Below are 22,896 nucleotides of genomic sequence, written 5' to 3' on the forward strand. Positions count from 1 at the left end.
GGTTTCACCCAAGAGGGAGGATTTCGGACCAGATCCTCCCAAATAATTATGTAGGCCACCTGGTCCGGGTGTCCGAGTGGCCCAGGATCCATCACTGTTGCTTTAACCTGTAAGATAATTGAGAGGTTAAATGTTCCGTCCCGGGGCCACCCAACATGGAGGGTAGGCCACTTGGACGAGTAGAATTTTCGCCATCGTCCCTTACGGACTTCTATGGAGAGGTTGTGGGCTCGAGCCCGAACGTCAGGGAAGTGAGTCAGGGTCAGAGACAAAGGAGTCGTCAACGTCTGTCTTATTTCGTCCACGTATAACAAGGACAAAACAAAAGTAACAAAAACAAAGACCAGACAAGTAAGGAGAAGCCGCGCGGCCAGAGAGTAGCGCCACAAGATTACAAAATATTCAGACGGCAGGGGCGACCTGCCTACAGATTTGAGGAGGCTGACCGAGTCATTAGCCTTCTCCCAGACTACCACCAGGGCGTCCCCCAGGGCGTGAGTGGGAAGGTGCCAGACACGTCTGTCCCCCTTCCCCACTTAATTCAGAAGGAGTACTCCCCAGAGTTCAGAGTTAGCCGGCAAGACAGACAGAACAAAACGAAAGTACCTGGTAGGTCCGTTCAGTCAAAAGTCCGTGGCCCGGGCCAGATGGGTCTCCGCCGGATGGGTCGGGGGTCCTCGGACGACCCCACTTCCTGGCCAACGCACCAAATGTTGGAACCGAACTGTCGATTCCCTCCTGGGCAGGGGTCGCCGCGAAGGATCACCGACACGAGATTCACAGCAGAGAGTTATTTATTACTAGCGCGCTAGGGTCCCAAGCTCTAAGTTGGCCCTGGGACCCCGACTGCTTGTTACAGGCTGTTTATATAGGCAAATACAAGTTCAAACACAGCTTAGGGCGTGAAATTCAAACAAAGCTTTAGGCGCGTGGTAATTGGGTCTGTCTATGGCCTGAGCAAGGTGTCTTATGCTAATTGGTTAGAGCAGGACCTTATGAGGTTTTTTTTCCTGGAGTTGTTGATTCCGGGAACTTCGAGGCAGGGTGGGACCCCCGGAATTGGCAGGGTGGGACCCCATGAGGTTGTTTCCCGGAATTGGCAGGGTGGGACCCTATCAGGGTGGGACCCTATTGAGGCAGGGTGGGACCCTATCCAGAGCCACCTGGTGTTAATTTTTTCTATATGAGGCCTAGTTTCTAAGTTTTATGAGGCCTAGTTTCAAAACAAACCTCTCCCTTTCTACGTCTTGGTGACAGCCCTTCTGGCAGATGAGGACACTGTTGAGGATCTTTGCATGACAAACACCCCAGGTTCTTTCAACTAGTCTCTTCAGGGTGTGGTTTCCAGAACCCTCACCATCTTGCTGGCTGACCCCTGGCCCCTTGTCAGTTGGTGAAGTCCTACTACAACGGGGCTTCCCAAACTGATCACAAAATTCCAGACGTGGCCCAATGAGCCCAGAGGATCTTGGAACTCTTTCTTAACTGAGAAAAAAATATGTATTTGAATTTTAGCATCAGTACCTGCCAATTGCCTTGTAGTGTTTTAAAACAAGCTTATATTGGCCGGGCGCGGTGGCTCAAGCCTGTAATCCCAGCACTTTGGGAGGCCGAGACGGGCGGATCACGAGGTCAGATTGAGACCATCCTGGCTAACACGGTGAAACCCCGTCTCTACTAAAAAATACAAAAAACTAGCCAGGCGAGGTGGCGGGCGCCTGTAGTTCCAGCTACTCGGGAGGCTGAGGCAGGAGAATGGTGTAAACCCAGGAGGCAGAGCTTGCAGTGAGCTGAGATCTGGCCACTGCACTCCAGCCTGGGCAACAGAGCCAGACTCCGTCTCAAAAAAAAAAAACAAAACAAAACAAGCTTCTATTAACATTGTCTGTACAATCCACAAGCAAAATATTTGCTCTGTGTTCTCCTCTGCAGGTTGGAGATTATGTGTTTGCCAAAATTGTGATACCCAGAGGATTTGACTTCTACGTCCCTGCCATTGTCATAGCACTTCCCAATAAGCATGAGGCCACAGAAAAATTCTACACGGTTTTGAAGTGTAACAACCGGAGAGTAAGTAGATTTTCATTTAGAAAAAGACTTTCTCCCGGGCAATGCCAAGCTGTTTCCTGGCACTGTCAGGCTTCGTGAGGAATGGTTTCCCTGGCTGCATCTGCTGCCCTGCTCTCCACTCCCTGTGTTTTGGCTCCTGCCCACTGTGCCACACAGACCCTGCCCTCACTGAGATGGCCGTGGCCTCTGCTGCCTGTGCTGTGCAGTCCTTTGGCTTCCACGGCTGAACCGTGCTTTGCATTTGACGGAGAGGCAGGCTCACTCTAGGGTCTTGGAGCACCACTCTTTCTGGCTCTCCATCTTCCTTGTCCTCATCCTCCTCTTCCTCCTCGTCCTTGTCCTACTTTTCCTCCTCCTCTGCCCCTGCCTTGAGGTCCCCTGCTGGCCCTGCAGACTTGGGCACCTCCTGGGCCCCTCCCAGCGCTATCCTCTTCTGCCTCCTCCCTTTGTCTTTCGGAGTGAGCCTCCATCTCTGGACACCTCCTCTGTGCCAGAAGTGCCAGCCCCGCTGCTGCCCTGAGCTCCAGCCCTGTGCTTCTAGCTGGGTCGTCCTGGAGCACTCCCTCCGAGTGAGCACAGGCGTCTCGCACTCCGCAAGCCAGTGCACTCCGTTTCCCCAAGTGCCTCCTTCTCCTCTGCGTCCCCTGTATTGGGGTGCCACTACCTGGTTCCCCATCTCCTACTTACCTAGGAACCACCTCCAGAGTTGGCAGAAGTTGGGAGACTAAGAAGGGCAAATGGGGACAAAGTGGAGGAGAATGAAAAGAACGCAGGCTTTACAGTTAAAAAACAAAACAAAACAAAAGAAACCTGTGTTTGAATTATTTGAACGTTCACTCTGCTCTGTATTGGGCAGGTGGCTTCACCCCCGATACTCAGTTTGGTCACCTATAAAATGAATTCTTTACATATCGATATCTATATCTGTCTATGTGTACCCTACGGGGTGATTGTGAGGCTTGAGGAGAAGACATGTAGAAGATGTAGAAGGTCTGTGTGTCTGGCAGGCATGTGTTAGGTACCAGCAGTGATGATGTGGCTGCAGAGGTTGGTAGCATCACTCAGATCCCTTCCTCCTGCACTGCCCAGGGCCAGCAAGTGGGAATGACTCCATTAACTGTATCACCTCTAGACTGATTTGCTCATTGGACGGATAATTGTTAAGGGTCTGTATTGTCTGTCGGGGCGTTTGTCTTTTCTTCCGTGTCTTCCGGGTAGTAATTCTTGGTAATATATGCAGCCGACAGTTTTCCCCAGTCTGTTGCTTGTCTTTTAACTTTGGAATTTTTGTTGACAGAGAAGCATTAAATTTTAATATGGTCAAATGTATCCCTCTTCTCCGTCCGCCCTGTCTGTGTTTGTTTAAGAAATCCTTCCTTAATTATATATTTCTCTACGTAATTTTTCTAAAAGTTTTAGAAGAATTCTGTATCAGTTTACAAAACTGATGATGTCGTTTGCCCAACCCACACACATGCTTCGTGTCACGCTCAGGGAGAATCCCCCCGGACCCCTGTGTGGCCCCAGCCTGCTCCGTGAGCTTGACCTCCAGCCACGTGGAAGGCTCACTGCTTCCTGAATGCGGTGGGCTTTTCCGAGTCCCAGGCTCTTGCCTCTTCCTGGCTGCCCTCCCCCATCTCCTTTCCCCTAAACTGCCGTCACCCTAAAGACTCTGCCTGATCGAGACTTCCTGCAGGGCCCTCAGGCCCTCCTGTCCACTACACTGCTCTTGCCGAACTGGCTTCCTCATCAGCCTCTAAACCCTTAAAGGCAGAGACCACGTCTGTTCACCTTTGTCCCTCCCAGCACAGCCCCTGATGAAGAGAAGGGTCTCACAATTGTTTTTTAAATTACTTGAATGAACGACATTCCTAATGGAAAATGACATTGTTTTCATGGATGACTTAACATGCCTGGAGAACAGACCCACAAGTGAACTAGATTGGTGAGGAAAACGCTAGGTAACAGTGGCTGGTTCTTAGGACCTTACTCTGCGCCATGCGTTCCAATCCAAGCGCTTTACACAGAGCGGACCCTTGGATCCTCAGAACACCGTGAGGTGGAGACTATTATTATCTTGATTTCCAGAAAAGGAATTGAAGCCAGAAGTTAAAGCACACACCTGGTGTGTTGAGCAGGCATTTGAATGCAGACAATCTGGCTCCATGGCCTACCCTTTAAACTACCGTGCCCAGCTACCTAGAATACAGAATGAAAATATCCAGTACATCCTTGACTGTGGCATGAGGTAGTTCCATCAGGGAGAGGGGCGTGGGAAATGAAGTTTAGGGTTAAGGGCAAAGGAGAAAGGCCGTCAGAGCCAGCGGCCACTGGAGCCCTGTATCCAACCCAACAGGGCGAACAGAGAAGGAGGTGTCTGCTAATCACTCCAGAAAAAAACCCCTTGGAGAAAATGGAGTTTCCTGAAGCTGTCTGGATAGCAGTAGAGAAGCATCTGGAAGGGCAGAGCCTTCCTCCCCCTGGCGTGTGGGACAACTCTGGGCATATCAACTGCGAAAGGGAGGGATGTTTTAAGAGATGTCCCCAGGCATGCCCTAGGGTGTGGGGACAGATGAGGCAGTTGACCTAGGATCCCTGAGGGGAAGCCGCAGAGTCCAGGAAAGGACCTTGGAATTTACCTACAGGGTGTGGGGCCCTGGAGGCTAGAGTGGCATGCCGGGGGTGGAGGGTGGTGGGGGCAGCGTCGGGGGGTGGGGAAGGATACTGGAGACAGTTCTGATAGGGACTTGGGGAGACCCGAAGAGGCTGAAGGTGGGTTAGTCAGCAAAAGTGGTGGCCAAAGGCTGAAATAAAGATAGAAAGGAAGGTGGTTATATGAAGGTGTATGTGCGTGCACGTGTATGTGCACGTGTGTGTGTGTGTCTTACGTGGGTACACTTGGCAATTGATCCAGAATATGGAGAAATGACAGAGAGGACTCTGATGACTTTTATTCAGCAAATAATTATCAAGTGAGGCTCTGAATTTAAACTGCTCTTTTAAGTGTCACCCTGAATAGGATAATGACTAGAAGCTATTATAATGGGTTGAGCCAGAATAAAATTATATCTGAATGGTGGACATTTCTGATTTAAACTGAGTGAACTCTGTTGGTGCTATTACAGGAATTTTGCCCTCGGAGTGCACTTATTAAGATCAGCCAAAATAAGTATGCGGTCTCTTGCTCTCACATAAAGTCACCCCCAGTTCCTGAGGATACAGAAGTGTAAGTGTACTCAACTTTTATCTCTTGAATATTAATTTATGTCCTTGCACCTTTAATCTGTTTTTGCGAAGAGATCCATGACCTCTAAATACTAGGGAAGAAAAGCAGAGATGGAGAATGTCCTACTTAAAATGTAGCTCTGTGATTATTATCCCTTCAACGTCACACCTTTCACCCACTGTGTATTCATCCATCTGGTTCTCATCTCAAATTCAACATGATTTGACCCTTCAGAAAAGCATTCATGAATATGTCATGAAATCTTTTATTTGTAAAGATTCAAAGCCTTCTAATTAAGTTGCATTTGGGTCCAGTCACCTACCTGCCTCTCCCCTTGCTGGGAGGTGGGAGCAAGGGGCTGACCCTGGCTTGCCTGTAGCCAGTTCAGGGTGTTGGGGGGCGTAGCTTCCAGGGGCTGCAGTGGAGTCAACACATTTTCAGCTGAAGCAGCAGGATTGCTAAGAGCTGTAAAGGTAGACTAAAGGTAGCCAAGGCAAAAGGAAAGGGGTGGCCTGCAGAGCAAACACAAACTCAAATCCATGGGGCCAATGAGAGGCATCAAAATTGGGGTCATGGAGCCATGACCTTGGAGTCAAGGCCATACAAAAAGAGATGAAGATGGATATTGAGCTAGTGTTGGGGAAGAGGACCCAGGAAACATCTTCCAGTTTCTCTTAGAGCTTGCAGGCTGTCTTTGGGTGCTAACCTTCATTCTCCCGATGGCCTTACCTTCTACTTCGTCATAGAACCATCAGACATCCTCTCCCTCCACATCTGATCTCCCACCTCTGGGCTTATGGAAGTCTCTGCCTTTGCCCCTGATGTCAAAGAATCAGTGTCCTTCCTTTCACCCCAGGCCGATCTGTCCACTGGGCTCCAGAGGCCCATCCTCCGCTACCTCGGGTCCTGGATCCATCAGTGATCCCTGGATTCTTCTCACCTCTCTCCTTAGCTGCTCTTCACTGAGCCTCAGCAAGTACACAGCTTGACCTCCTGTTCACACACACGCAGCACCCACAAACACACACACTCCTGAATAACTACCACTCCCTTGGTTCCGCAGTACGATCCAGCATGCTCCCTGCCCTTCACTGCCAGTCTCCATGCACCATCGGATAGACTCAACATCCCCACTCTCCTGCCTCCTCTTCACTCCTGAGCCTTGGGTATTGGCGTCCACCCTTACCCTCCAAGAAACTCCTTCCACAGTGGCCACACTGAACCTCTCATGAGCCTGAACCAGTGAGCTCCGCCCTCACTGACTGAGTCTGTTCCTGCAGTCACTTTGGACACCACCAGCCCCTCCTTCTGCCCCAGCCCCTCCTCTTGAGGCTTGTTGCTGCTCCACCTCGCTGGGTTTTCTGACTTCACTGCCACCCACTGCCTTCATGACTCCCTCTGCGCTAAGGACCCCATGTCTCCTTCTCCAACCCAGCCTGCTCTCCTGTGCTTGTGCGTCACAGTCAGACTCTGAGAGTGGGCCTGGAGGTGGGTTTTCTGAAAGCCCCCAGCTGGTTGCAAGGTGCAGCCATGGCAGGCAACTATAGGGGGAAGCGCATTGGACCCAAGACTGGGTTTCTATCCCAGCCCTGCCCTCATTAGTTTTGTGGTTGCTCGTTGACCGTGAGCTCATCTGCAGGATCACGGTGGTGTGAAGATTTGGGCCTGGTCATTGTCTGGCAGGTGTTAGCACATTTCCAACCACCCACTGGATATTTCCACCTGAGTGTACAGAATCTCAAAAATTCAGCACATCTGAAACTGAAATCACAGTTCCCCACAAACCTGCTCCCATCTCGGGCTTCCCCATCTCAGTTCACCCTTTCACCCACAAGTCACGGAGCTGTCCAGCCAGAAATCTGGTGGTCATCTTTGGCTGCTGCTTGTCCCTCACCTACCACACCCCCTTGGTCTCCAGGTTACAGGGATCCTAACTGGCCAGGAGTGCTCATGTCCTCCGGCCTTTTCCTGCCACAGTCCCAGTCACTCACCATAAGGGCTGAGCAGAATCATCTTCCTCACATGCAAATCTGGCTGTGTCCCTTCCCCCACTTAAAAATCCTTCAGAGCCCCATCCCCATCACCCCTTCTTATCTCAGCTTAGCTTCTTGTTGGTCTGGCCCAGACCTGCCTACCTTACCTCATTTTTCCCTAGCCACTCCCAGCTAACCTGCCAATGCCTTCTACATACTAACCACATTAAGCTACATGTAGGTTTTGCCCACACCATGCTTTCTCAGGTCTCTGTGACTTCACCAGATTAAGTATTCTCCCTGGAAAGCTATTCCTTGCCCTTGGCCACCTGAGGAACTCCAAGACTGAGCTCAAACATCAGCACCACCATGCGATGTCCCAGCACCCCAGCACCCCCAGGTAGTGAGGTGGTCCCACTGCAGTCCGTAGAGGTTTCCATTAAAGAAAATTTCCTTTGCATTGGACTCTGTAGGCACAAGTCTTTGAAGGTAGGGGACAGGCTCTATCTGCCTCTGAATCCCTGTTGCCAGAGACCAGCTCACAGAATGCCCCCAAAGACTATCTGAAGAACAAATCAGTATATACAGACACATGCTAGCAGATGCCCAGCAGTGCTCCTCGAGGGGTGTGCGGCTCCACAGAGAGCCTTTCCTTAGCTATCATTATCAAACACATGTGCTGCAATTCTCCATTCTCCATTCTTTGTCTAGATGGGTTGATACTTCATTTAAAATAGCAGGACATTTTCTGTTCATCTCAAACTTCTACCCCAACAATGGTCCCTGTGGGTCCTGCTTCTGTTTCCTATGATGTCCAAATCACAGCTCCTTGTAAAGGAATATAAGCTGATGTATCTAAGTATTACCCATTTTCACCAAACTCAATGTTATCAACCATTATTTTAGAATGAAAATGCAAATCTTTGTATGTCAGAAAAGCCTTTGTTTTCTATCTTCCCCAGGCCTTACTTAAAGCTCTTCACTGTGAATTATCTACTTTTGCTTCTGGGCTTCACACAGCGGAAGTCTTCACTGACTCCCTCATCCCCCATTGTAATTTCCACTCTTTTTTGTTTTGGTGCCTCTGTGGGAGCAAGAGACTAGTTTAATTCTCATAAGCAGAGTTCACATTCAACCTACTAAGTTCAGAGCTTAACCTGTCTCTGTTTCTATCATCAGGGCTAGCAGAAGCGAGTACAAACATAAAGGTGTAGGTCTGATTTTGTATCTGTGCTGGGATTTCCTTCTGGTAGGTTCTTTGCTCAGGAGCTCTTTCTCACTTACTTTACAAATGTGTTCCTTAGGGAGGGTTCACACCATTATTCCTGTTAGAAATGCTTGTTCCCTGGTGCTGTAAAGAAATAGCACTTCAACATAATTTAATTTCCTCAGCAAGGCCATTTTTACTTTCTGCAGAAAGGGTACACTCGCCAGCAGTTTTGCCATGAGAGTACACCAAACAAAGGAGCAGGGTCATTTATAACCTGATGCGTCCACCCTACTGCTATGTCCGGTTTCCATTGGCTGGAACAGGGCCTCACATTCTGTATTTGTCCCGATTGGCTAACAACTTAGAACTTTTTAAAAGAGGCAAAGGCAGAGGAGAACAAAGGAAGGAGGAAGTAACTTGTGGAATGCTGAGAAAGGTAAAAACACCTTCAGATAAGGAAGAGGAACAGGCTATGACCTAATGCTGACTTGGACCAGCAAGTGTGTGTGTGTGTGTGTGTGTGTGTGTGTGTGTGTGTGTGTATATGTGCCAGGGCAAGTATTTAGGCTACATTGTGGGAGCTAAGAACATAAAGTACATTGATTTCTTTATTACGGCTAGCAGATGTTTAAGAATGTTAACACAGGTCTTTGAATACATTTTGCTTCTAAGAGAAGTTACTATTTATTCCTAATTAGATGGGGAGGAAAGTCTTTGAAGAGGAACCTCTACTTTTTACATTCCAAATGAGGCCATCTAAAAAAATCCTGATGCTTTCTTCACAGGCTGTTAAAGACATGTACTGTAGGTTACATCTCCAACAGAACATTATTTGACTAAATTTAATTTTTAAATACCGAATTTACTATAACTATCTGCTTGCAGGGTAAGACAAGGGATACCTGGGCCCAAACAGCCTCCATCTTCCCCCCATCCTCCTTTCCTTCCTTCCGGGGGCCTTTCCTGCAGGTCTCTCCTCTGGCTTCTGAGTGAGGACGGTGCACAGTGAAAGGCAGGAAGAAAGGCATTTGGAGGCTGAAGGGCTCAAAACTATTGAGCACGGCAAAAGCTGATGCACATTTTCATTTTCAACTTAAAATCTGACACCTAAATGATTCTTAAAGACTTTTTCTAAAAAAACAAGGTTGGCTTATAAAATACGTTATCAATATTGCTAAATTCCAGACTACACATTCCTCAAGGAGCGGATGCTGGTATTGCCATATTTGCAATGTGAAACCAGCAAGGCGGGTGCAGATTTTCTCTTTCCTTTGCAGCATGACGACAGCATTCTCTGACACACAGCTGAGAGGCGTCTCTTTCAAGACAATGTGTCCGGTGGAGCGAAATGACTGCCCTTCCCTTCTCTTCCCTTCCCTTCAGGAGCTTCCCTGAGCTTTCTGCTACATTCCATGGCATCAGAGATGTCTTTTCTGAGGGAGAATAGTCGTTATCCTGTCTATAACTTCCTCCGTTTGAGAACACACGTGTAGTTTCTCCCATGTGGTCCTTCTCAATAACTACAAGAAGCAGGCAGAACAGGGGGATTTTCCTCCATCTGGCATCCTCTCGCCTTGCCAGGGCAGGGGACTCACAGACCAAGCCCTTCCCTGGCTGCCTCCCCTGTCGTCTGTTCCCATCAGAGGGCTGTGGCCTCTGGTCGGGGCAGGGGGAGGTACCTGGTGGGTCTGATGCTCCAGCTGCTGGTGTTCTCCAGTGCAGAAGAGGTGCCTATAGCAGGCGTTACTCAACCACCCACAGGCTGGGGTTTCAGGCCGCCTGAACTGAACGCACACACCTGGTGCCACGTAACTAGCTAGAACTCTCTCCCAGATGAGCTGGAATCCTTCCTCCCCTCACCCTTAACAGAGCACACGGCTTGGGCAAATTACCTTCAAGACTCCTCCTTAAGAAGACTCTTGTCTGGGGGCGGTGGCTCACGCCTGTAACCCCAGCACTTTGGGAGGCCAAGGTGGGCAGATCATTTGAGATCAGGAGTTCGAGACCAGCCTGGCCAACATGGTGAAACCCCGCCTCTACTAAAAATACAAAAATTAGCCAGGCATGGTGGTAGGCACCCTTAATCCCAACTACTCAGAAGGCTGAGAGGAGAATCACTTGAATCCAGGAGCTGGAGCTTGCGGTGAACCGAGACCACACCACTGCACTCCAGCCTGGGCGACACAGCGAGACTCTGTAAAAAAAAAAAAAAAAAAAGTCCCTTTAGAGAGAGTATGATTTATTTTTAAAAAAATAACAATAACATTCCAAATGTGATACCAGGAAAGCAAAATAGGACTCAGCATTTCCTCTGTGCTCCAGTGAAACCGTCAGGCATCTGGAGGAAGCTGTTGGGTTCTGGGGCCCTGGAGGTGAGGCGTGTTCTTCTCTTGCTGCTTGAGGGTCATTGTGTGGTCTTGGGGACATGGCTGTGTATGAGTTGGCAGGAGGAGAGACCCTCCCAGGGCCAGGTGGGGTTTGTCTGGATCTCTGGTCAACCCCTGTTCCCCCCAGTTCCTGTTACACAAAGTATTAGCCTCTCATTATCTCTCTTTTGAGTGGTTGAGTAACTTTCCATGAAGCCATTGGATTTGGGAGTATGTCCCATTAGAAACGATACAGTCCTCAGTGTTTAACGCTCCTCCCTTGACCCCGTGCAGTGTTGTGGACTCACATTGTCTCCTGACGTCAGTGAAATTAAGTCATTGATTGAAACGTCAAGATTCAGCACTGCCTCTGACATTACATTAGATGAATCACTGCCCTTAATCTCGCCTGGTCACTCCTGACGATTTTCTCCTAAGAGGCATCTGTGCATTTGAAATCATTAGGCCTCTGTATGTCATCAGCTCCCTCCGTCCCCTCCGGTTGGAGTAGAAGCCCCATTTCTTACGCTGGAACAAAGCGCTGAAAAACGTGCAGTTCAGCAACAAACCCTGTCTGTGAGTGTCCTATGTAATTCAGAAGGACACATGCCACTGCTTACATTCAGGAGGCACGTGGTGGGGCCCTAGGACATGGGACAAGGGGACACAAGGAGACACAGAGATTTGCCAGCCTTCAGGGCCAGCGGTAGCAATTCAGATAGCGACAGCCTTTGCTTATCCAGCTCTTCATTCTCCGCCCCTTCAGCGGTCGAAAGCCCCCCACCGGTCTTCATCAAACATCTTCTGGTGCCTGCTCCATGGGTCCTCTTGTTCTTTACGTTCTAAGACAGCCTTGCTGAGAGAGAGACACTGAGGGCAGAATACAAACGAGACCTCAGGGATCCAGCAGGATTACTGACAAGCTGCCAATGCTTCATCCAGCGAAGCGGGTGGGTTCTGACCCCAGGAGGGCATGGAGTGGACACTCAGCACTTTCTTCCCAGAAGTGGAACCAGCACAGCGCCTGGCTGCCCTGCTCTGAACAGGCGCACATATTTATTGTAGGTTGATCATGTTATTCAACCAGATCTGTAGCCCAACTTAATTGAACTCTGTTTGGGCATGAGACTGGGGAAAATAAAGCCACTCAGTGAGTCTTTTCTACGAGTGCTGGTGGAGAACGCCGCTGGCTGGAGTTCAGGACCCTGACGACCCTCCCCCTTCCACTGAGTGGGCTTGGGTCAGGTAGGAGAGGGAAGTGTGTGAGCACAGGGGTGGGGTTGAGGCCTTCACATCAGATTCACACCCACCCTGCCTCTTGCTCCTACCCCTCCCATAAGGAGACACTTCCTTGTGAAAGATCTTGAGCTTGGCTGACCACAGCCGTCCTGGAGTGTGAAATACAGAAGCCAAGCGGTATTTGCTTTAAGACTTTTATCAAAACTTCTGCCTGCTTTTTGTACTAATCGTGATGACTTGTGCTGCTTTATTCTTATTCCAAAAGTAATGCAAGTTAATAACATTTCTAAATTAAAAACAAGCAGAAATAATACAAAAACCACCCATAGTCCCACATTTCGAAAGTAACCACCATTTTTACCTTGTTATAGGTCCTTCTACAGTGTCTTCCCCACTGTGGTGATTCTTATTTCACCATAAGCTCATATCAGCTTATATCAAAAAGCTGTATTTGTTTCTCCTTATCCTGTATGACAATTGCAAACTTTTTTTAATGTCAAGAAAGTGACAGCTCTACTGGAATTCATTTTCCAAGGGTGACTGTGAACAGTTTAATGCAAGGGCTCCGGTCATCCTTACGGATTCACAATTTTCATAACAAAAATGAAGATGTAATATGCATTCTGTTGTGTGACGTGTTTTCCACTTAACAATTTGTCATTTGCACCTTTCCATGACAGTGATACCTCTTGTTTCATTTTTGCCTCACTAGAATTCCATTATTCAGGTGGTCGGTGAGTTGGGTGACCAGTCCCCTAGGTGAGGGCTGTCCACACGCTGCTCCTGGGTTTCTCTTGTTCTTCTTCCCAGAGTCCTCCAGGCGGGTGGGTAGGCGTCTCCCTACCTTGTTCTTTCCATGCCTTTAGTGCCTGAAAATCTCTCCACTTCTCACATCCCCTTCTTGTCACTCCTCTTTCTGAGAGATCATAGCTTAGGGACTGAACTGTAATCATGGATAGTAATTCATGGCAAATAGAGAAAAAACGTGAAAAAGAAACAGAATGTATCAACTTATTCTCCTCTGGAGAGCTGTAGCAAGTTGAGGGATAGCTGAGGGTAATGTGATGGATAAGATTTTAGACTTCACAGAGCAGGGGTGGTAAATGCAACCTTGAAACATGATTCCTAGAAGTCTCTCAGAACCTGCTATCACAGAACCTATACATCCACACAAGCGCTGGCCTCAGATTTAAAGATGATCCCAGAAAGGCTTTTCTCAATGTCACTGCTATCGCCCAGGCCAATGTTTTCATCTTTCTTGGGAATTCTCTCCTGAGTCTTTGAGCCAGTCTTTGAAAATTATCATGTGTAATGAATCTTGATTCTTTCACAAGGGATTTGAATGATGGCGTTTTCTATTTGGAAATAACAAAAGCTCTCTTTCCACTTTATTGTTTTGTTTTTTCCCTGACAATTTCCAGAAGGATCCAAAGCAGTAATAGAAGTTATGCGGAGTAAAAACAAAACAAAAAATTATTCAGATTGAAGGCAGGGTGATCAAGATAGCTGATACTGATTACGGGAACAAAATAAGGTTTAACACTAGGCGGCGGGTGTCCTTAACTTACCCTGAAGGCCCTGAAAAAAGGTGAGCTCCCAAAACCGTGAGCCACGGAGGCATGCCTGGAATGAGGTCATGGTGTTGCCAAGGCGCTACCTTTGAAGGACAGCACTTCTGGGTAAAGAAGCTTTGTCAGCGCATTTTCTAAATAGTAATCTAGCTCAGTGACTTCATAGTCATTCCGAAGTTCAGTGTCATTACAAATCATACCATTTTGGACATTTGGGAAAATGTTTCCGATAGTATACCTTGGAGTCATTAGAGAAACTCAGGGTGTGAAAGAATATCTGATGTACAAGCTTCAGTTCAGGGATGAACTGGGCTGTGATGGGGCCAAGCTCATCTCCCTGGGGCGGACACAGGTCTATGCTGAGGCGTTTCCAGGGGCTTCTGGGCTGGGAGTTGTTCCTTCACTGGCTTGGTCAGGACGGGTCCGTATATTCAAGTTCTCCATGCCGTGGGAGGCTCCCAGACACCAAAGGCTCGTGGAAATGAAATGAGCGGCACTAAACCCAGCCTAAAGCATTGGGTGCGCAGTGCTCCAGAGACTCCTTTCCATGGGAAGAGGGACCTGGGCAGAGGAGCTGAGAAGCAGCCAAGGGGATGGCTTGGACATCTCTGTAGATCCCGCAGCCACCAAGACAGGGTAACCCCGATCTCTCTCTCTGTCTCTAGAGAGGATGTGGAGACGAGGAACTCTGCTTTCCTTTTCTGGCCACTAAAAGAAGCGGACACGCAGGATTCCGGAGAGCCAAGAGCGGAGAAGCCCAGGGGGAAAAAGAGGCCCGCCAAGCAGCCTCCTCTCCAGCAGGCGGCGCCCTCGGACTCGGACGGCTCCTCCCACGGCACCAGCTCCCACGGGTCCCGCCCTGGGACACACCCCGAGCCCGAGGTGTGGGTGATGGGGGGGAACACGACGTGGCTTATCCCAGGAACACCCTGAAACCCCTTTCAAGAATGGCGCACCTAACACCATCCTCCAGCTTCTGGGCCTGTTTAGGCTCCAGTGCAGCAAAAGACCCTACATCCTTAAGTAATGACGATCTCCGCTTCCCCAGACAGCCCAGCTCCGCCTCCCCGCGGCCGGGCGGCGAGGCCTCCACAGCCGCGCCATCATGGCCGCGCCTGCACCTGGAGCAGCCCTGCCCGGAACCCTCCGAGCCACCCACAGCAGCCAAGGGCTGAGGAGCGGCCCGGAGACACCTTGAGGCCGTCTGGTGGCAGCGGCGTTTAAGAGACCAGCGCTCTTCCAGGCTGCTCAGCCCTCAGCCCTGACGCTGGAGCCGGCCCCTCCGCTGAGGTAAGGCCGCCCTCCGCGCCGCGCGCGCCTGCCCCGTCTGTGGTAAACTCCTCTCCCCTCTGTCCCTGCTGCCTCCCCTGCCCGCTTGACCACACTGGTTCTGGCTTTTTCTGACCGTTCTTTATCCTGTTTTCCGCCGGTACACACAAAATTGTATTCCATCTTCTGGTAGACGCCCCACCCCCAGAAGTTTTAACCTGTAAGGTGACTGTCACAGGACTTTCCAATTGTTTACAAGTCAGCGTAGTCAGGATCCAACCCGGCAATCTTGTTTAAATTAATTATCACATCTAAATTAGAGATTTTGTCACCCAGTGTTGGGACTGAAATTCAGACCCGGTAACTTGTCTGAGATCTGCAAGACCGAACATCCCCTGCTGTATTGATTCCTGACATTTTCGTTGAGCCTTTCCTAATTATTTTTGTCTGTAGTCTGTTGTAGGTAACTCTAACTGAGCACGAAACCAGAATAAAAACTCTTACACTGGAAACATTTCAAAACCATTGGATTGTTGGATTGTTTATTTGTTACCATATTTCTCTGAACACATTTTAGCAATGACATATGAAAGTATTCAGTTGTGTTTACTAACTTCAAAAATGAAATCGCTCCATCAAATTTCCTTTTGCTAGTCAGTAAGATCCCTGAGGCTAGATGAAAACAGAGCACAGGTCATCATTAGGGAACATATTGGATGTTTTTTGCAAATAGAACAGATAGGGCAGAGTTCTGATACTCTAAAAATCTACAATCCAATTAATAGTGGCATTCACATTCCTGAAAGCTAGGAGTAGCCAGGGTTATGGTGGTGAAATTAAAGGACTAATCCACTTCTAAAAATATGAAAAAAAAAAAAGGGACATTCGCTCAGCATCAGGCTAAAAACAATAATGCAGTGAGGAAGGAACTGAAGAGTGAGGGAACTGTTTGAAACAAGGCAAGGAACAGTGCTTGTGGGAGGCAGCATGCGTCCTAGAACTCAGACATTCCCTCCCAGCAGGAAAGCTCTGGAGCAGTCTCCGCTAATGAGAGTTGTGTCCTGGAAGGAAGGAAGGGTATGAGGGTCTGAAAGAAGCGAGGTCTGAAGGAAGCAAGGTGTCTGGTCTGGAGAACTAGTGGACCAGTTTAGAAACCCACCCAGTCATAGGCATTGGTTCATTTATTCATGCAAGCATGCACGTGAGCCTGCGTACATTCATTCAATTATTCAACAAGCAATTGAGTGCTGACAGCCTGCCAGGCTCCAGAGAGATTCCAGCAGACACTTGGAAGGTGGTCATCTTCCCTCTGTACCCATCTCACTCTCCTCATCTCCACTCTTATTGGAACAATCACTGGTGTCTGGTGGTGGGGTATGAGCAGAGACAAATGACTACAGGGCAAATATATACAATACTAGTTGCATTGGTGTTACATTGCAGTGCACGAGGCCATCACTTGATGTGTTCAATGATAGTGCCTACTTCAGTGTAATGGAGGAAGTTGCAATTACAACGGTGAACTTCCACCTCCAACCAATACAGAATGGCAGCAACTAGATTTACACTCCCACCAAAACAACTAACACACCTGCTAAAATGTATGTAACAACAGTTTCCAAAGCATTGGCCGTCAGGTGATAAGGACGGTGCTCATAGACAAATGTGATGAGCCCTGTGCACGTCCCAGTTGCTTCCTGGAGACATTTCCAGGTTGCAGCATAGGGAGAGGGAACCCAAACACAGCCTGGCAGCCTCTGTGAGATGAGGGGATGGACACGGAATTCTGAGGAGACCAAGGCAGCTGGAGTTTACCAGGGTCAGGGCTGGTGAGCAGAGAGCTGCAGAGAGAAAGCTCACTGGAGACCTGCAAAGTGGCCCTGTTGAGTCTTCAGCTAATAAGTGCATGGCTGTGAGGAAATTACTGAAGACCAGAGAAAGGACTACTCAAAATGATTACAAGGGACAATTCCTACGGTTTACACAGGCTGGGAATATCTCCTGTTTCCTTCAGCCAAAGTGGAAAATAGTATTCATGGGGCATCGGATAAAGTATTCAGGAATTTGTCTCAATAGTGGAGCAAAACTGGCATTTGACTAAATACTTTCATGGTCCCAACCTAACAAAGCTGAAAAGCAAGCCTGGTAAGGATCAAACCTGTTTCCAAATACCTGTGTCCCAGAACCAAGATCAAGGATACTTATAGGGATGCAAAAATATTCACCATCCAACAAGGTAAAATTTACAATGTCTGACATCCAATCAAAGACTGGCCTAAAGACAGGCATGAAAAACAGCAGGAAAATAACCCATAATAAAGAGAAAAGCCAGCCAAACGTGGTGGCTCACACCTGTTATCCCAGCACTTGGAAGGCCGAGGTGGGCAGATCACCTGAGGTCAGGAGTTCGAGACCAGCCTGGCCAACATGGTGAAACCGTCTCTACTGAAAATAAAAAATTAGCTGGGTGTGGTGGCTTGCACCTGTAATCCCAGCTGCTCAGGAGGGGAGGCTGAAGCAGAAGAAATGCTTGAACCCAGGAGGTGACTCCGGAGCAAGAGTCCATCTCAAAAAAAAAAAAAGAGAAAAGCCAATTGGAATCAGCTCCGAATGACACAGACAATGAAGAGTACTAGAAATGGCAACTGATGGTATATATATGAAAGACTTTTTTTCTTATTATTTTAATCTCCTTTAAAGATAATTGGCTTTATAGAATAATGGCAATAGTACATTAATGCATTTTCATAAATCCCTGAACATGCACCTGGATGCTTTCAATGCCTCAGATGATTTGTGCATTTGATTTTTTTGCTGAATAAATCTGTACTTTTAGCATATACCAGAAGTAATAAAGGGGGTTCAATTTGTTAAACACACTTACAGACACACACAGTAATAATAATGATAATAATGCCTATGTATCTAGATTTTATGGCCACCCTGTATAATAGGCCTGGATCACAAGCCAGGGGCCATGGGTGATTGCTATAGGAATGGAGTGATTGAAAACCAGATGTAAACTACGTGGAATGGGTATGAGGTGAATCCTTGAAACAGAAAGATGTTCTTCAGAAAAAAGGGAACAGATATGCAAAAAGAGACTGGATCACCAATTAAGTGATGTAAAAAAGATTCCATGCATCAAGTGAAAGTCATCTACATACTTCTCAGCTGCTTTCCAACTCTAGGAGTCTACAGCTCAATGACACAGTCTATTACCAACTCAGAGCAGTTCCGCATAGAGGAAAAACTGTCCTTATAAAAGGTGGGTGGGTTGTAGCCAACAAAACTAGTCAAGAGAAATCAATATGAGGAATAATAATTGGAAAAGAAGAAGGAAAATGATGTTTGCACATGAGAAAAGACAACACCTGAAAAACCTGAATCAATAACACTAATCCAAACAAAAGAATTCAGTGAGATGGATATAAATTTAATACATAGAAATCAGTATACACAAAGCATGATCGATTAGAAGATATGTTGATAGTGAAAAACCTCATTTACAATAGCAACAAAGAAAATAAAATGCAGTTGATTCTCACTATTCATGTAGTTACATTCTGTAAAGTTGCATCTAACACTGAATACTGAATCATTGCTCCTAGGGGACATACAAGATTAGGTTCCTGCAGGCCTCTGGTCACCATATTTTCATCAACTAATCAATACATAACTTTGTTTTATGTGTGTTTCTGTTCAAAGATCTCTTAATATATGTTGCTGACTCACTAACATACTCATGCCCAACCCTATAAGCGTGTTTACAGTAGGAGAGCTAAAACAAGAAGGCAGTAGGTGACTCAGATTTTTTCACTTCTGTGAGCATGCACCTGTCTGCAAACATGCTTTGAGCATTGGTTTTGGGGTTACAACTAAGTTTTAGCAGTGATATGGTTTGGATTCGTGTCCCGGCCCAAATCACATGTCAAATTATAATCCCTCGCTGGGCATGGGGGCTCATGCCTGTAATTCCAGCACTTTGGGAGGCCAAGACTGGTGGATCATTTGAGCTCAGGAGTTAAACGCCAGCCTGGGCAACATGGAGAAACTCTTTCTCTACAAAAAAAATTAGCTGGGCATGTTGGCACGTGCCTGTAGTCCCAGCTCCTTGAGGGTGCTGAAGTGGGAGAATCGCTTGAACCTGTTAGGCAGAGGTTTCAGTGAGCTGAGATCATGTCACTGTACTCCAGCATGGGCAATGGAGCAAGACTCTGTCTCAAAAAGAAAAAAAAAAATTGTAATCTGCAATGTTTGAGGAGGGCCTGGTGGGAGGGTGATTAAATCATGGGGATGGAGTTCTCATGAATGGTTTAGCACCATCCCTCCTCAGTACTGTAAGTTCTCATGAGATCTGGTTGTCTAAAAGTGTGTAGCACCTCCCCTGCCCTCTCTTTCTCCTGCTCTGGCATCATAAGTACTGGCTCCTTCTTCACCTTCTGCCATAATTGGAAGCTTCCTGAGGCCTCCCCAAAAGCAGATGCTGCCATGCTTCCTGTACAGCCTGCAGAACCATGATCCAATTAAACCTCTTTTCTTTATAAATTACCCAGTCTCCAATATTTCTTTATAGCAATGTGAGAATGGACTAATACCAGCAGGTAGGTGAATTCACAAGTATGGAATCTGTAAATAATGAGCATGGACTGTACCTAGAATAAACTTAACAAGAAATGTGCAAAACCAATGCATGAAAAACTTTGAAACACTCTTGAAAGATACAAAAGTAGACTGGAACATCCCTTGTTTTAGATAGGATGACTGAACATCATGAAGATGTTAGTTCTCCCTGAGTTCATGTATTACTATAACACAATCCAAGTAAAAACAACAGAAAACGTTTTATGAGGCTTGAAAAATTTATAGTAAAGTGGTAAACCAAAAATAAAATTATAAGCCCCCAACCATCTGAACGGCCTTCCTCTTAGGCCAGGGCACTCTAAAGTTTAACCTGAAAGACTGGTTCAGGCCCTGAGGGGAAGTGGGGGTTGAACATGCCTCATTATACCCTCTAGCATTAACATCAACACAGACCTTAAGCCTGATAAGAAACATTTACAATCTATTCTCTCTGAAACCTAGTACCTGGAGGCTTCATCAGCATGATAAAACTTTGGTCTCAACAACCTTTTATTGTAACCCACACATTCCATTCCCTTGATGATAACTCTTTCAACCAATTGCCAATCAGAAAATTTTTAAATCTACCTATAACCTGGAAACTTCCCACTTTGAATTGTCCAACCTTTCCAGACTGAACCATTGTATATCTTAAAGGTATTTAATTGATGTCTCATGTCTCCCCTAAAATGGATAAAACCAAGCTGAACCCTGACCACCTTGGGCACAAGTTCTCAGGATCTCCTGATGGCTGTGTCATGGGCCATGGTCACTCATATTTGGCTCAGAATAAATCTCAACAAATATTTTACAGAGTTTAATTCTTTTTGTCAACAAAGTTCATATGGAAAAAGAAACGTGAGTAGCTAAGAAAATACTGAAAAATAAAACTCTGAGGAGGAACTTATATTAGCATATTAAAACATTGTGATATCTCTATGCTTAAAATAGTGTGGCACCAATGAGATACCATCTCACAACAGTCAGAATGGCTATTATTAAAAAGTAAAAAATAACAGGTGCTAGCAAGGTTGAGGAGAAAAAGGAAAGCTTTTACACTGTTGGTGGGAGTGTAAATTTGTTCAACCGTTGTGGAAGACTGTGGCAATTCCTCAAAGACCTAAAGACAGAAATAGCATTCAATCCAGCAATCCCATTACTGGCTTTATACTCAAAGAAATATAAATTTTTTTATTATAAAGACATATGTATGCGTATGTTTATTTCAGCACTATTCACAATAGCAAAGACATGGAATCAACCCAAATACCCATCAGTGATAGACTGGATAAAGAAAATGTGGTACATATACACCAATGTAATACTATGCAGCCATAAAAAAGAATGAGATCATGTCCTTTGCAGGGACATGGATGGAGCTGGAAGCCATTATCCTGAGCAAACTAACAAAGGAACAGAAAACCAAACACTGCATGTTCTCACTTATAAATGGGAGCTAAATGATAAGACACATGGACACAAGGCAGGGGGAACAACACACACTGGGGCCTATCGGAGGGTTGGAGGGTGAGAGGAGGGAGAGAAGCAGAAAAAAAAACTAATGGATACTAAGTTTAATACCTGGATGATGAAATAATCTGTACAACCATCCCCCATGACACACATTTACCTATGTAACAAACCTGCACATGTACCCCTGAACTTAAAAGTTAAAAAAATTTCCTTGTGTGCTATCACAAGGAAAGGCAAATGGACTGATGGAATAAAATAGTGTCCAGGAAAGACATAATATATATTATCTATCTATCTATCTATCTATCTATCTATCTATCTATCTATCTATCTATCATCTCTCTGTCTGTCTATCCATCTATATATCTATCTGCAATTGTCCCTCAGTATTCAGAGGATTGGGTCCAGGAACCCCTTGGATACCAAAAATCTGAGGATGCTCAAGTCCTGCAGTTGGCCCTGTGGAACCCATGGATACAAAAAGTCAGCCCTCCATCTTTATGGGTTCCACATGCCATGAATACTGTAATTTTCAATCCACAGTTGGTTGAATCCACAGATGCAGAACCTGAGGATACAGACGGCTGACCATATTTGGAAATGTTGTATATTATAAAGGTGGCATCTCAAATCACTGAAACTTTAATAATAAGTGCTGGGACAATGGATAGGCATTGGAAAACAATAAAATTAGATCCATGGCTCACACTACATACAAGAATAAACTCCAAATCGATAAAAGTCCTAAATGTGTAAAAAAAAAAAAAAAAAAAAAAAAGTAAAAGCAGACAGGTACTAGAAGAAAACATGAGTGAATTCCTATATAACTTAATGTAGAGAAAGGTTTTCCAACTATAACTCAAAATCCAGGTGCAATAAAATGTTGCTAACCTTGACTAGATAAAAAATTATTTTTAAAAATGTATTTCCAAAGACACCATAAACAAAGTCAAAAGACAAATGACAAATGGAGAGAAAGTATTTGCACTAAATAGCACACAAAGGGCTGGTGTCTGTAAAATACAAAGAGCTCTTTAAAATTCAAGGGAAAAACTGACCAAAGATGTGGAAGAAAAATAGGCTAAAGACAATAAACTATCCATAAGATGTAAGGATAGACCTAAAAATATGAAAAGATGTTTAACTTCACTAATGATAAGAGAAATACAAATTAAAACTAGGCTTTGGCCAGGCACAGTGGCTCACACTTATAATCTCAGCACTTTGGGAGTCTGAGGCGGGTGGATAAAATGAGACTGGGAGATCAAGACCCGTATGGACAACATGGAAAAACCCCATCTCTACTAAAAATACAAAAATTAGCCAGGCGCAGTGGTGCATGCCTGTAATCCCAGCTACTCGGGAAGCTGAGGCATGAGAATGGCTTGAACCTGGGAGGCAGAGGTTGCATTGAGCCTAGATCATGCCACTGTACTCCAGCCTGGGTGACAGAGTGAGACTCCGTCTCAGAAACACACACACAAACTACACTTACAGAACTGCCAATAATGTGCCAATATTAAGTAGTCATGCAAATCCTTTTACAGGTAACAATTTTAAGACCTTGATACGGTTTGGCTGTATCCCCACCCAAATCTTATCTTGAATTGTAGCTCCCATAATTCTCAAATGCCATGGAAGGGACCCAGTGGGAAGTAATTGAATCATGGGGGCAGGTCTTTCCCATCCTATTCTTGTGATAGTGAATAAGTCTCATGAGATCTGATGGTTTCATAAAGGGGAGTTCCTCTGCACACACTCTCTTGTCTGCCACCAAGTAAGTCATGCCTTTGCTCCTCCATTGCCTTCCACCATGATTGTGAAGCCTCCCCAGCTATCCCAGCTATGTGGAACTGTGAGTCCATTAAACCTCTTT

General features: G+C 46.3%; 2 protein-coding genes across 2 annotated transcripts in view; both read left to right on the plus strand.

Annotated features, from left to right (window-relative positions):
• The window catches only part of VWA3B (von Willebrand factor A domain containing 3B), a 250,393-nt gene extending 228,589 nt beyond the window's left edge, over positions 1-21,804 (plus strand). The window contains 4 exon segments of the mRNA XM_050755024.1: positions 1,933-2,070; positions 5,196-5,296; positions 14,321-14,544; positions 14,547-21,804. Coding sequence (XP_050610981.1) covers positions 1,933-2,070; positions 5,196-5,296; positions 14,321-14,544; positions 14,547-14,830 — 747 coding nt within the window. The 3' untranslated portion in view covers positions 14,831-21,804.
• Positions 14,839-22,896, plus strand: part of CNGA3 (cyclic nucleotide gated channel subunit alpha 3) — an 86,569-nt gene continuing 78,511 nt past the window's right edge. The window contains exon 1 of the mRNA XM_050755100.1: positions 14,839-14,945. The gene's annotated coding sequence lies outside the window, so the exon portion shown is untranslated. The remainder of the gene's footprint in view (positions 14,946-22,896) is intronic.

The sequence above is a fragment of the Macaca thibetana genome, chromosome 13, assembly GCF_024542745.1.
Source record: "Macaca thibetana thibetana isolate TM-01 chromosome 13, ASM2454274v1, whole genome shotgun sequence".
Taxonomy (NCBI): domain Eukaryota; kingdom Metazoa; phylum Chordata; class Mammalia; order Primates; family Cercopithecidae; genus Macaca; species Macaca thibetana.